The 14,811-nt window shown below is 42.5% G+C and overlaps 1 protein-coding gene across 1 annotated transcript; it reads left to right on the top strand.

The window, feature by feature from the left end:
- The first annotated feature begins 13,910 nt into the window (after positions 1-13,910).
- On the top strand, positions 13,911-14,324 carry LOC122665423. Its single transcript, XM_043861572.1, has one exon. The coding sequence runs from the start codon at positions 13,911-13,913 to the stop codon at positions 14,322-14,324; it is 414 nt and encodes a 137-aa protein (XP_043717507.1).
- Positions 14,325-14,811: the final 487 nt, after the last annotated feature.

Genomic DNA, 14,811 nt, shown 5'->3' with positions numbered 1-14,811 from the left:
TAGTTCGAAAACTCTTCGCACGACTCTTGCCTCAGAGTCTCCAATTCTCTCCGGGTGATAACCATAGCAGTATTGTAGGAATACTGCTTTGTAAACGCCTTTACAACAGATGCCCAAGATTGGGTTTGAGTGTGGTCCAGTTAGGTCAACCATCTTAAAGTAGATCTAGCCAAGGAATACAAGAATGCCTGCCCCATTTGGTTCTTAGAGAGCCCCCACAATCTAGCGATGGTGGCAAAAATCTTGAGATGAGCTCGAGGGTCTCCCGACCCATCAAATTTATCCAATTTCCATTTAAAGTCTTCTGGGATTTTTCCTTCAGGAAAGAATACCAGCTCCTCCTCATCTTTCTCTTTGCCCTTGTCTTTGACCGCCACTTCAAGTTCTACAACCTTCTCTCTCATCTTCTTCTCCCTTTCAGTCTCAGGGGGTCCGAAGATCGACTGTCATCTCCTTCTTCTACTAGTATGGTGACCGGAGTTTTGGGAATTGTAGGTGTGGTTCTTCTTACTTCTTGATCTGCAGGTCCTGACGTAGATCCTCCCTTGGAAACTTCCTGAACTGAATGCACCAATTGTACCATGAGTTATCGCATTTCCGCCATGTCTATCTATAGTTTCTCCACTTGGTGTTCCATACGACTTTCTAACAAGCGATCCTCCATAGGATCCATGTTGTTCACAAGTGATATCTCAACCGATGAATTGGAGGAATGAGAAGAGGACGGAGCTTGAGAAGAATGATGGACTGGCTCGAGTCAGCCTTCCATCATGTCGAATCCAAATGGGCAAGAACGGAATTGTGCTTCTATGAGAGAAAGAAAACCCTAGTTTAGATACTAAGTGTTCAGACACAAAATAATTGAGGGTGATTTTTTTTTCTGGCTCAAGTAATCGATGTCATTATCAGAACCTTCGATATCATCGATGTTCCTTCAAAATGTACTTCGAATGCCATTGTCGACCAAACATTTACAAAGAAGGTCAAACAAACAAAGAAGAAAGCCTAATTGGAGGTTCCTAATGATTATATCTTGAATTAATATGAGGTGCCCCATCTTCGAGGGACATGTAGAATTCCATCATACGGGAGTGGACTCTTGTCCTTCTTCGAGGGACTATCGCGGAACCATGGAATTCTGTACTTTGGACGGCATCTCATATTAAAGCCAGATTAATCATCAGGTGACCTTAAATTCAGGCCTTCTCCGAGCTAACAAGGGTTAGTTTGTGTCATATCCTAATCGTATATGGTCTATTTCCCTACATGATGCATGCAATGGGTAGGCTAATAGGACAGAAAAGGTCACCCTTGACAGAACCGATATACCTATCGCTCGTGGTTGTGAATTGTGGGTATGTGGTTCTTTTAATATACCTGGAGAGTAGGTCACACAATCTCAGAGTAATCATGCTAGTGTCTTTTTTGGGTGTCTAAAGCAACCCACAGCGCACTAGTGATTACCCTCGCTGGTGATTCTAAACTCGTACAGTAAATATCCAAGGCTGTGGCTTCGCCGCGAATTACCCATGACTACTCATGGGGTCCAACGACTACCCACAGGGTAAATGTGTTCCCATGTTGTGTGTGTGTTCATGAAAGTGGCACAGGAAGCGGCTATCATTCGATCTTAGAGTACTTAGTATGACGTACCTCACCTCCCCGGGGGGTAAAGGTACAATAGCGAGTACCCTTGTCTTTTGATTTCACTTTGAGTACTATGCATGATGTAGTTAGTGCACAGAAAAGTTAGCCACACAAGTTTTTCTACAAAATTAGAGAGAATATTCTTGCATTTATTGGTAGCATCTATTTAGAAAGCTTGACCTCAAGTGGATGTTTATCCACTAACTCCCTAGTGAAGTCGCCACTGTAAGTACCGTGGTCCCTGCTCTTGGTCAAGGTTTCCTCGCCACTAGGTATCAACACATTATCGGTAAAAAATTATAGGGGTATCATATTGACACATCCTTATGGGGTAGGGATCATGCTTAAAAAATGATAAAACAATGAGGAGTCGCCACCTAGGATTCCTATCTGTTATGAACAGAAATGGGCTACACGATTCCATACGGTCTGGTCAGAGATTTGGGTAAGGGGTCAGGTTACAAGCATGGGAAGGTGTTAGGCACCCATCTTGCCCGGTGAAAACTGGTATTTCCTTTATAGATGCTGGAATGACGAATATTCTCTCTCTTTGGCAATGAAATTACATAATGAACGCTATACAGATATTTACAATATATACATTAAAACGGTAAAACTACTAAAAACTACATTGTAATAATGGAAATGCGATGAGTATACCTCTATGTAAGTATACTTCAGATCCCGATGATCCCTTGGCTCAGGGGGAGACTGATGGATGGACCGACACCGGCTTCTTTCAACAGGGTAACGGCTCTTTTGGGTGACTTTTTGTTATCTGTATACGAATAGGATAACAGCTGTAGAGGGAATCTTTGTTATCTGTACACTGATGGGATAACAACTTGGAGGGATGAATGACCGCTCTTCACTCAAGCAGGTAATCGACGGATCTACCCATAGTTGTGGGATCTCGTTCCAACGGAGGCTCAAGAGAGAGAATCAGGGGAACAAAGGGGTGCTTCTCACGTTAGGAGGGTCTCCTAGCCCAAAAATCCATGAAAAATAAGGGAGGGGGACCCTCCTATTTATAGGGGAGAGTGTCCCACAAGCTGGGCCAGATAAGTCCTCCACGGCGTCGTGGGGGACTTTTCCAAGGCGTTGTGGGTGACGTCAGCTGGCTGATGTCACACCCCTTTACGACGACGTGGAAAAAGTACAGTGGTGCCGTGGGAGTGTCCACGGCACCGTGGGGGCGCAGTGCCAATTTTTCTTGATTTTGGGCCTTAAATGGGCTCCTCAAGTATTGGGGTTCTGTCTGGCCCTGTGGGCTTTCTTTTCAGGGCTTTTCTAGGGGTAGTGGTGCGGTCTCGTTCATCCATGTCCCTTTTGTCATCATCGCCAAGGGGGTGAAAAAATTCAGTGTCTATAGCAGGCAAATAGGCTGGCCAGTGTACAAAGAATGAGCTAGAACTGCAGACATAAGAGGAGGCTGAGTGCTGTGTGCCTTGGAAGGAGCTAGATTGGTCCTGGCTATAAAGATAAGAACCCGCTGAGAAGGAGGAAACTTAGAAAGATCATCGTTCTCCTCGTACTTGTAATTTGTGAGAACCTTGAACAACTTCCTACTCTCATCTGGATGCAGGCATTTGTCAGGATGGCTGCCTGGGGGATAGTAGACCCTGTCACCCTCGAAGGATACATCAAGGAGAATCCCCAACTCTGCTGCAGTAAAGCCAATGACAACTCCCTTCACATAGGAAGTCAGCTTGAACTCATCATCATTCTCCTTAACCAGTACCAGGTTAGAGTAAAATTCCATGACCAAGGTAGGGTAATAGAGCTCTGGCTAGATCAACATGCTGCTCCACTTCAATCTATCGAATCTGGCACCCACCTTGTATGCTAGAAGCTCCTCTACTGTGACATCTCTCTCTACTAGAATCTTCCTATTGAAGAGATGCTCTCGGAAGATCCCTTTGGTCTTTTCTGAAGTGAACCATTTCATATTATAGGTAGTAGGAATAGCTGGCACAATAGATAGGTCCCTCTTTCTCTTGGGAGCCATGGATAGTTACCTACACACAAGGCACCAAAGAAGATAATAGAGGTAAGCCAAATTGGAATAATGAGTAATGATTAGCAAATAAAATTATAGGAGAGAAATGCCTAAGTGGTATGGAAATGGTTAGATGAGAAGGCTATACATAATGGGAAGATAAATATATATATAGAATATGGATACCATTGGAGATATGTTTGAGAAGGAAAAGAGACAAGATCAATATCCATACAAAAATCCATATGAGACCCCTAGTGCTTGGATGTGAAGAATGAGATCAATGTGAGTGACTTGTGCTTTGACTATCTTACAACCCAATTAACACCAAGCAAATAAGAAATTGAGAGAACTACCCCAACAAGAGTCAAGAATTATTTATTTGAAAAAAAAGGGGATAAATGCCAAGGAGTGTGCAAATAACCCCATAAATAAGAAATGCATTTGAGGATACATCAAAGGAAAGATTTATTTGAGGAAAAGAGGATAGATTCCAAGGATTTTATCAACAATCATGTAAACAAGAGAATATGCTTGAGGATAAGACAATGGGATAATTTTCTAGGAAATTATAAGGTATACAATGAATTAAACTTGAACTTGAAGAGTTTCCCAAAGCATGGAGGAAATTGAAGGATTTACCCAAATAAAAAAAAAATAAAAAAAACCTAGAAACAATTTGAGGAATTTAACTAGGCATGACAAACATTATAAACAATCTCTAAAATGCTTGTAAAGACTTTTGAAAATTAGTAAAAGATGTAATAATCAAGTAAGAAGCCATCCATATAGTGCCATTGATTAGGGCTTAAACAAATCCAAAAACCCTAGCTTGAAATCGATTTTGGCATGGTCTTGGTATACATGGCCATGAAAATACAATCAAAACCGAGGCATGATCATAAATCTAAGGTGTTTATCTCAAATCCAAGTGAAAGAGAAAAAGAAGATGAAGAGACACCATTTCAAACCCTACAAATGGAAAAGAAAGAAAATGGGAAAGAGAAATGAGGAAAAAAGTATTACCTTGAGCAAGTGAGAAATCGATTTTAGGCTTGGATTCACAAAGAAACCACCCAAAATGGAGCAAGGAGACTTGGGCAAAAATCCCTTAGAGCTGTTTCTCTCCTACGGTCGTGTCCCTCTCTTTGGAGCCAAAAGTGAGTTTTAAAACTCGCGGCTCTGTTTTGTTAAAATTCTGCGAAGGGACGAATGAACGGATCCACTTATTGTGATTCCTCCCGTCGATCCGCCCCTCATAAAACTTGAAATTTTCACTTTTGAAACTGCACGGACGAACGAACGGATCCACTCTCATGAGTCCGTCCGTAGATCCGTTCAACTCAAACCCTCTCCGCCATTGAGTCTTCTGAGATCGGATGAACGAATGGATTCATGTTCCACATCCACCCGTTAGTCCGCAGTTCCTACCTTCGCGGAGGAGCCAAGAATGGACCCACAACACTGATTCCGTCCGTGAGTCCGCCCGATTTCTTTTAGGATTTTGAGCCCAGATTTTTGGGACCTTTTGGCCACACCCATGTGTGATGATTTTGTGCCCATACCTTAGATTGGACACCCATGTTACTTGGCCCATGCATAGTTATTGCTTGCTTCAAATGTAAACTATTGTGTCTACATTCTAGGGCCTATAATAGCCGGGCCAACCAATGAGAGATGGCAGGAATTAGTGTACGCTGAGACTCCCCTCCTATGTAAAAGAAGGAGATTTACCTTTGAGGATGAAAATCCTTAGACCCCGTTATTGAGCGAACCGAGAGTGACTAATAGGACCAAACCTATGTGGCATAGAAACCCTTGGTAGGGTGTATAAAACCTATACCCGTGGATAGGCCAGAAGAAAGGAAACACTAGGCTAGTTTGGAATAACTTAACTTGAGTGATCAATCGGGACTTTGTGTACTTGGAGATCATTTATGACACCTCACGGGCTAGTGACAACTCTATTTGAACTTTACTTGGTTCATCCAAACCTTGTTTAGACTCAAAGGAAATCCTAAGTCGTGATGTGACACCCAAAATGACTTAGTATACCGCACCCTAGATTAGCCTACCTTTTTGGTTCGATCTAGGTGACAAATATGTCCTTGGGGATATGAATGTAATTATTAAACTTATACCTATGATTGGCATGAAAATAAAATATAAATATATATATCCCTTAGACCATGGAAGTGTGTGACTAGGCTAATTCCTTTATACTCCAAATCTGACCTTGCCTTTGCCATACTATGACAACTAGATTGAACTCCGACCCTAGTCAACCAAACCCTAAGTTAATAGGAAATGAATTTAATAATGACCAGGTAGGTTAGTTATGGAACCTACTTAAAGGAAATTGACTTGGACCAAAACTAGTAAAAGGCTACTGGTTCCTGAAAGAGAACTAATATGGACTTTCCCCTGTGGAATGACTGAGTAGTAGGTCTATAAGGTTATGAAAGCTGGAAACTGAAGGATGTAACAAGACCTTCTCCAACAACAGATATGAATGGAGTAATGGGTCACCAAATGCGTTCCCTCCGTACCGGGAGTGAACAATAGGAGATTCCGTCAATATTCCAAATCATTCTAAAGTTGGGTTAGGTAATGAGATGACCTGAAGTGAGAGCATTTAGAATGTGAACCCTATGTTGGGGATTGGACAGGTTAGGTCCTGTAACCCAAGAATGACCAAAGTGATAGTAACCATAGTGGTAGTGACCAAAAAGTGGTATCACATGATCTGGAAGATCTAGGGAACTTTCTGTTCCCGGTGGTTTAGTTTAGTGTGTGAAGTCTTATGTTACCTACTGGAATGTGGTAACCACCGACTCTTAACTCAATAGAGCCTAGAGTTGTTGTGAACCACGCCTGCTGTGGTAATGTGACCCTATAGGGAAGAGAAATTGTAGAACCTTACCTGTTGTGCTATGTAGGCCCTGCCTCATCTTGACCCGACCTTTGACTTAGTCTAAGTTGTGGGTGACCAAAGTTGTTGTTATTTAACAGCCCTCACCCCTTTAGACCCTAGCTGCCTCAAATTTCAGGGATGAAATTTTAATAAGGTTGGGGGGATGTTACACCTGCACCCAAAATATACCTAAGTGCCCCGTGGTAAATTAGACCTTACCAAAGGGTAATGCCTAGGTGACAATGATCAACATTAATGACCTTAAACCTAATATATTATTATAAGTGTCCCCTTGAAGTCTTAGAAGTACGGGTCAAAGCCCCGCAACTTTTCTTAAAGTTTGGGCTCTGACAGCAGCATCGGAGTCACGAACGGACTCACTCGAGGATCTGCCAGTGTTGTTACCTGCCCTTTTGGATTATTTTCCTATGGGACCCACATCCCCATGTCTCGAACACCCTAATTGGACCTTTAGACCATATGGACCCTTACCCTTACCATTAATTGGTTAAATGGGCCATGAAAGTGGGCCCACAAGGCCTAACTTAAAGAATTAATGGGTTTTATACCCCAAACTTAAACCAAACAAGCCGTAGTGGACAAATAAGTCCTACGGACTTAGGGTGCATCCAAACATACCCTAATTAACTAAATGGACCTAATGGTCTATGACTTGACCCAAACATGCCCTAAGATACAAACTAAAACCTATTTAAAGCCTAAGGGGTTAATTGTGTTCTAAGGACACCTAACCAAACATGACCTAAGGCCCTTTTCTACCCTTAAAGGATAAGAGAATCCTTTATTCCATTATCTCTCCCCCTCCCAAGAAAACCGTGGAGGAGAAGAGACAAGGAAAGGAGGAGGAGGAAGGGAGAAGAAGAAGTAGAAGTAGGAGAGGAATAGGAGCGAAAGGGAAGAGGATGGAATCCATGCCAATATGGCTGGCTACCCCACATCTCCTCCTCTTGCTATCCGGACAAAGGGAGAAGAAGAAGGTGAAGGAGAAGAGCTGGAAAGGATGGTTGGAAGGAGAAGTGGTGGTTCTTCAAGGCTAGCTAAGGGTGGAATTAGAGCTCTTCCCACCAAGGTAAGACCTAAAACTTGGTACCCCTCCATTTCCCTTTTCATTTTGAAGATTCCTTGAGCTAGGGCTAACCTAGGGTTCCATTTGGGACTCAAGGTGAAGCTTGGCCCTATTTGGGAGCTCTAATGGTGCTGACCTAGCTCTAGAAATGGTTCTTATGAGCTATTTTGCAGCTATTGCTGCTGAACTTTGGCTCTAAGATATGAAACCCCATTCATGGACCAATTTGAGACCAATCCTTATGTGATATTGGATCCATGAGGTGAGCCTAAGTTCTAGTGACCCTAGGGAGGCTTAGACACCCCCTTCATGACCCTGAAGTGCTAGGGTGCTCTAAGCTTCAAGCTAGAGAAGAAGCCCTTTGAAATCTAAAAAAAAATCGTCGATGAACGCACGACCAGATCCACCAATCGTGGTACCGTCCGTTAGTTCGCCTAGTATAAACCCTGTGAATTGACCTGGACAGATGAAGGAACGGATTCACTCTATTGCATACGCCCGTGGGTCAGTTCACTCTCGGGAATGTCTCAGGGATCGACCGGATGCAGGGGCGGACCAAGGAAACACATCCGCCCGTTAATCCGCTCGCTCTCGAGTGTGTCTCAAAAATTGAACGAATGCACTATCGGATCCAAGTAAGATGTTTCATCCATGGATCCGCTCCCTCTGTTTTCACCTTTTGGCCTGAACAGAGTCAGGGCGGACTCACCTTGTTGCCTCTGCCCATGAGTCTGCTTGTGCTGTCTTGGTTGAAACTTGATTTTAACCTTGGAGGCCTAGTATTGGACCCTTCTATACATGCTTTAATGATTGCTTTTGTGTTTTTTAGGCTACCCAACTCGATGGATAGCTGGTGCACCGGTGAGACTCATGTCAACCACGCCGGGTGACACCTGAGTTCGGTGAGTGGGTTCTGGGTGACTCTGTTGGGTTTGAATATATATATATATATATTTGACAATCTTAAGCATGCTACTATATAATTATAAGCATTGTGCGCATTGCATTATTATTCAAATGTGAACTGTTATGAATGTGATAATATTCTCACCATTGTATCAGGCTATGGTGTCGGGTGTGCCGGTGTCAGAACCCCAATTTATTTAATTATGAAATCTGTTATATGACATCCTGATCTGTATGTGCCATGCTGTGCTGGTACCCGGGTACTAGATGGAATGGGACGTTGATGTACCCAGAATACCTCTCGGGATGATAGGATTTGCATATAGTATATCTGTGGCTAGGATGCTTTCTCCCTTATGCTATAACCCTTGCCAATAGGGGTTTACGTGTTGGATAGTCTGAGCACCTGTGGTCTGTGGAGGTGGGAGAGGCTAGGACAGGGGTAGTGATGACTTTTGGGGTCTGCCACTGATGACCGAATGATTTCTACAGGCGTAGGCTCCCGTGTGATAATTGAGGTTTCACTGGGGCGATAAGTTAAGTGACCCTCAATGTCTCCCGAGTTATAACAGTAGCATACACTTGACCTATAAAATTTATGTGTTAGGTGGAAAATGAATCTAACATTAACATGCATCATTCTGCTTGAAATTGTTTATGTGTATGTGTGTGCATTCCCCTTTGCTCCCTCACTAGCTAGTGTAGCTAACCCTATTGCGCAACCCCTTTTTAGTTAATATGCAGGTAACCTCTTGACAAGCATCATTGGATGCGAATCAAGTGGAGCCGGTGGCTATGACTTGGTTGTAGATGTACACCCAAGAATGGTGCTCTAGTGGTGATTAATTATTATTTAATTTCTGTACTCATGCACAATCATGTATAAACGATATGTTTAATTATAAGGAGAGATTGAATGGTTACAAACATTGATATTGTACTATGTGTTATCATTAGAGAACCGATGCTCTATAATTTCATATGATTTAGTTTAAATTTCACTTCCGCTAACTCTGTGATTGGAACGATTTATTCCATTTGGGTACGTTCCTTGTTGTTATCACGATTGATGATAGGGTGGACTGTGGCTCGGGACACTATATATGTGATCCTGATAGGTATTGGGATGACATTGGTTGTCCCAGTCACCCCCTATTTAATGCAAAATATCTACATCAGGATGGGGGCGTGACAAAGAAGCATATAGTGAAAATCTGAATAACGAAGTAATGAGTGAAGACACTGGCAACGAGCCACCTGGTAAAGCATCTGAAATGGAGGAAGAACTCCCTACCAACTGGTACGGAGAAATCTGTGGACCAGGAGCTTGGTCCCTCCCATTCCAAGCGAGGAGAATCCTCCGAGTAGTAGACAAGATCCACCAAATGCTTTTTGAATTAGCCCCTACAGATGCGAGATACCAGAAAGCATTGCAACGACAACATCCAACAGTTGATAAATGGTCGTTGCCTTGAATCATTATAGAATTTGAAGATTTGATCACACTAGTGTTTGCTCTGGCAAAAGATTTGGGCGGAAGTCCTTCGGCATCCCCAGATGGAGGGAATGAGGAATACCATGAGATCACGTAAGCACATGACTAGTGGTTCCACATCAACAACTTTAGCGTGAATGAACAAATAAGTAATCCCACGAAGAACATCCATCCTCTAATCTCCAGTGATGAAGAAACATCGGAAAGATGGAGAACATTTTGAATCCTTATCTGAAGCAATGAGGTTCAAAAAATTAGCTAACGAGATATTCGAAATGATCCAACAGATGATGCCAGTAGGCCCCCGAAAGTTGGAACATGACCAACTTATCAGTCACCTCTATGGAAAGCAGGAGGCCTTATCTAAGATCCTACAGAAGGCCCAGAAGACGATCATTTCCTTTAGAGAGGAATGCAATGTCTCTAGTCCAAGAAGGAGGGGTCCTATGATAGGAACTCTCGTGATAACTGAAAGTGACTTGGAAGAGGAAGAGTTGTGCCCAACAGAGCTCATTATAAAGGAAATGAACCTGAGGTTTCAAAAACCCAGAGTGGAAAAACTTCAAGGGCAAGGGGTTGGTTGTAGAGAAGCCCTATGCACTTGCTTTTCCCCAGAGCAAGTATGAGCAAAAAATTCAAGTGTTAAATCAATTAAAGAAAGTGCAGGCTAACATCTCCATCTAGGGGTTGTTAATGGCCTACCCATTACATCGGGAAGCAATTCTAAAAGTACTCAACAAAGTTCAAGTACCTATAGAAATGGGTCCAGAGGAGCTCTCAAACATTGTAGGGGCCACCTACGCCATATAGTCTCTCTCCTTCTCTGAGGATGATCTACCACCAAGAGAGAAGAATCATAACTGGGCTTTACACATCACAATAGAATGCAATGGGAATCGGGTCCCTCAAGTCCTGATAGATAACAGGTCGGCCCTTAGTGTCATACCTCTCAAAGCTGCAAGTTGCATAGTTGGATCTTGCCCAAATGAAGCCCTCTACTCAGATGATTCAGGCATATAATAATACAAGAAGGAAGGTTCTGGGAGTTTTGACCATGAACATCCGAGTCAGACCTGCTCAGTTCACTATGGATTGTCAAGTAATCAACATTTAAGCATCGTTCAACATGCTGTTAGGATGGCCTTGGCAGCATTCTATGGGGGTAATAGCCTCAAGCCTGCATCAGAAGAGAAAATTTATCTATGAAGGAAAAATGGTCACTATCTTTGGTGACCCAGAAATGGTCCATACCTTGGCAAGCATTGAAGAAGGCGGTGAAGCTTCGGTAGAGGTTCAACTAGACAGATTCGAGATTGGGGTACTCAATGTAACGACCTCAGAATCAAAGGAGATAATTCCACCTAGCTATCAATCCTCATGGAGGGAAATAGTTCTAAAAATGATGAATAATATGAAAATTTTTATAGGGCTCGGATTAAGAAAGAATCAACAGGGGATTCCAGAATTCCCTGACTTTCTAACCTATAGCAACCACTATGGACTGAGATATGAAGCGCTAAAGGAAGGAAGCAATCCTGGAAGGATGAACCTAGAATGCCAAAAGGAGAAGAATTTGTCTCCATATTTCAAGACCCTAAATGGATATTTTGTCAAGGAAGGGGAGCTTCCCTTACTGTGGAAATATCGAGCCATGGTTTGATCATAACACCGAAAGTTTCCAGCCCGGATTTGAAGTCTTCTTTCAAGAAAACATCGACTGGGTGGCCCTCGAGGTAGAGAAAATGAAGCTAAAAGCTACCATAGAAGAACTAGACATCAGAGGACTATTCGAAATAGCCATGATTTCTACAGGGGAAGAAGAAGGACCAAAGCCTCATCTATTAATTCATCCCCTCCAAGAACCAATTGTAAACTGGATTAGTGTCTCTAAAAGGTTTAAAGCAGTAGAGTCTTAGGGAGTGTTCAGCTCTGAATTAGTCTCATCTGCTAGTGAGTGTGTTGTAATCAAGGCAAGTAGTACCCTCTAGGCTATCAAGTTTGCTTGTACTCCTCTTCTCACCATGAATGAAATCAACCATTCCGAGTATGTCTCTTCCAAATCTTCTGATTCATCTTCTGATGATGATGACATCCTTGAACATCATCATTTAATAAAACCATTAAAACAAAGAAAAGCCCAACCGATCACGGAAGGCATCTGTCTCGTCAATTTGGGGATAAGGCAATGCCCCCAAATGGTTAAGATTGGAGCCTCACTTGATAAAGAGGAAGTTGGTCAAATGATAGCCTTATTGAAAGAATTCTAAGAAGTATTTGCATGGTCATACAAGGATATTCCTGGCATCAATCCAAAGATAGTACAACATCAACTGCCTACTTATCCAGATGAGCATCCCGTCAAACAAAAGCCTAGAAGAATGCGGCCTAAATGGAGCAAGAAGATCAAGGAAGAAGTCATCAAGAAATGCAATGAAGGATTCCTCTAAGTGACACAATATCCTCAATGGTTGTCTAATATTGTCCCGGTGCCCAAGAAAGATGAGAAAGTGAGGATCTGCATGGATTTCCGAGACCTCAACAAAGTTAGCCCAAAGGATGACTTTTCGATACCACACGTGGACATACTGGTAGACAATACAACAAAACATGCCTTGTTATCATTCATGGCCGAGTTCTCTGGCTACAACCAGATCAGTATGTGCCCAAAGGACAGGGAGAAGATGGCGTTTACCATGCCTTGGGGAACCCATTGCTACAAGTTAATGCCCTTTGGTTTGAAAAATGCTAGAGCAACATATCAAAGAGCAGCAACAACAATTCTCCATGACATAATACACAAAGAAGTGGAAGTGTATGTGGATGACATGATCGTCAAGTTGGTCACTCGACAGGGGCACTTTGTGCCATTAAGAAAGTTCTTCGAGCAAATCAAGGAGTACAAACTCAGATTGAACCCTCAGAAGGGTGTGTTCGGAGCAAAAGTAGGGAAACTCTTAGGATTTCTCGTCAGCGAAAGAGGAATAGAGGTGGATTCAGACAAAATAAAGGCCATTATAGAAATGTCAGCGTAGATAACAGAGAAAGAGGTTTGAGGATTCTCGAGTTGCATTCAACACATAAGCCGGTTTATAGCTAGTCTAACCGTGGTATGTGACCCATCTTCAAGCTCTTGAGAAAAGAAGAACCAAAAGAATGGAATGACAAATGCCAAGATGCATTCATGAAAATAAAAGAGTACCTGGTTCATCTGCCTATCCTTGTTCCACCAGTACTAGGTCAACCTTTGTTGTTATACCAATCTATTGAAGAAATATTAATAGGGTCAATGGTAGCACAACTCGATCAGAAGAACGGGGAGGAACACGCGATCTACTACTTAAGTAGGAAACTATTGGAGTATCAAACTCGCTACACCACTTTGGAAAAAACCTGCACCGCTCTGGTTTGGGAAACTAAAAGGTTGGGCATTCCATGGTTTCACATCTAATACGGCTCATCTCAAGAATGGATCCGATCAAATACCTATGTGAGAAACCAGCACTAACAGGAAGGATTGCTAGATGGTTGTTGTTGTTAGTAGAATTTGACATAACATATGTCAAGCAAAAGTCCATGAAGGGACAAGAAATCTCAGATCATAGCGGCACACCCAATGGGATCAGATTCACAACCAATGGAAGACTCATTCCCAGATGAGGACTTAGCACATATGGAAGAAGAAGACTACAAAGACTAGTGGCAGTTATATTTTGACGGCGCAACCAATCAAAGGGGATATGGGGCCGGAATATTACTAATAACCTCAGAAGATCTCTATCTACCATCCACTTTCCGGCTAGAATTCCCATGCACCAAAAACATTGCAGAATATGAAGCATGTGTGATCAGTCTTAAAGCTACCATGGCATTGGAGATCAAGAAATTGAGAGTCTATGGGGATTCATCAATCATGATCTATCAAACTCAAGGGAAGTTGAAAACCAACGACGAGAAGCTGAAACCCTACCAGGAACATTTGGAAGGGATAATAAAAAATCTTAAAGAAATCACCTTCGAATACTTGCCAAGAGTCAACAATAGGTTTGCAGACGCTTTGGCCACCCTAGATTTGATGGTTGAGTGTAGCTTGGACACCGAGATCCGTTCATTTCTGGTAGAAAGAATGTGTGAATTGGCATATAAAAAGTCAGTGAATGCTCTCAAAACCGATGGGAGGACATGGCTTGCACCCGTAATTGATTTCATCAGAGAAAGGAAGTACCTTGAATATTCTACAATGGGTGAAAAGAAGCGGTTACGGAAATATGCCACGTAATTCATGCTCCAATGAGACCTCTTGTACAAAAGGTCTTATGATGGCATACAATTATTGTGTGTAAATAAGGAACAAGCTCAAGTGATCATGGAAGAAATCCATCAGGGAATCTGTGGGCCGTACATGAATGCCAGATGCTCACCAAGAAAATCCTAAGGTTGGGATACTATTGGATAACTACGGAGGAAGATTGCACCGCATTCGTCAAAAGGTGTCACAAATGCTAGAAATTTGCCAACATCATTCACATTCCTCCGATGGAGCTCCATTCATTGAATGCTCCCTGGCCATTTTCCACATGGGGCATTGACATAATAGGAAAAGTGATTGCAAAGGCATCCAATGGGCATGAATTCATCCTCGTCACCATAGATTATTTCACCAAATGGGTGGAGGCATAGTCTTATGTTGTTTAGGCAGCTACAAAGGTAGAAAAGTTCATCAAAGAAAATATCATATGCAGATATGAAGTACCACATGCCCTCAT

The sequence above is a fragment of the Telopea speciosissima genome, chromosome 6, assembly GCF_018873765.1.
Source record: "Telopea speciosissima isolate NSW1024214 ecotype Mountain lineage chromosome 6, Tspe_v1, whole genome shotgun sequence".
In the NCBI taxonomy this organism is placed as follows: Eukaryota; Viridiplantae; Streptophyta; class Magnoliopsida; order Proteales; family Proteaceae; genus Telopea; species Telopea speciosissima.
Note: the sequence above shows the minus strand (reverse complement) of the source record. Positions and strands in the feature narration are given on the sequence as shown.

Coding starts and splice junctions, on each gene's coding strand:
- LOC122665423 (XM_043861572.1), top strand. CDS start 13,911: ATGGCATTGGAGATCAAGAAATTGAGAGTCTATGGGGATTCATCAATC.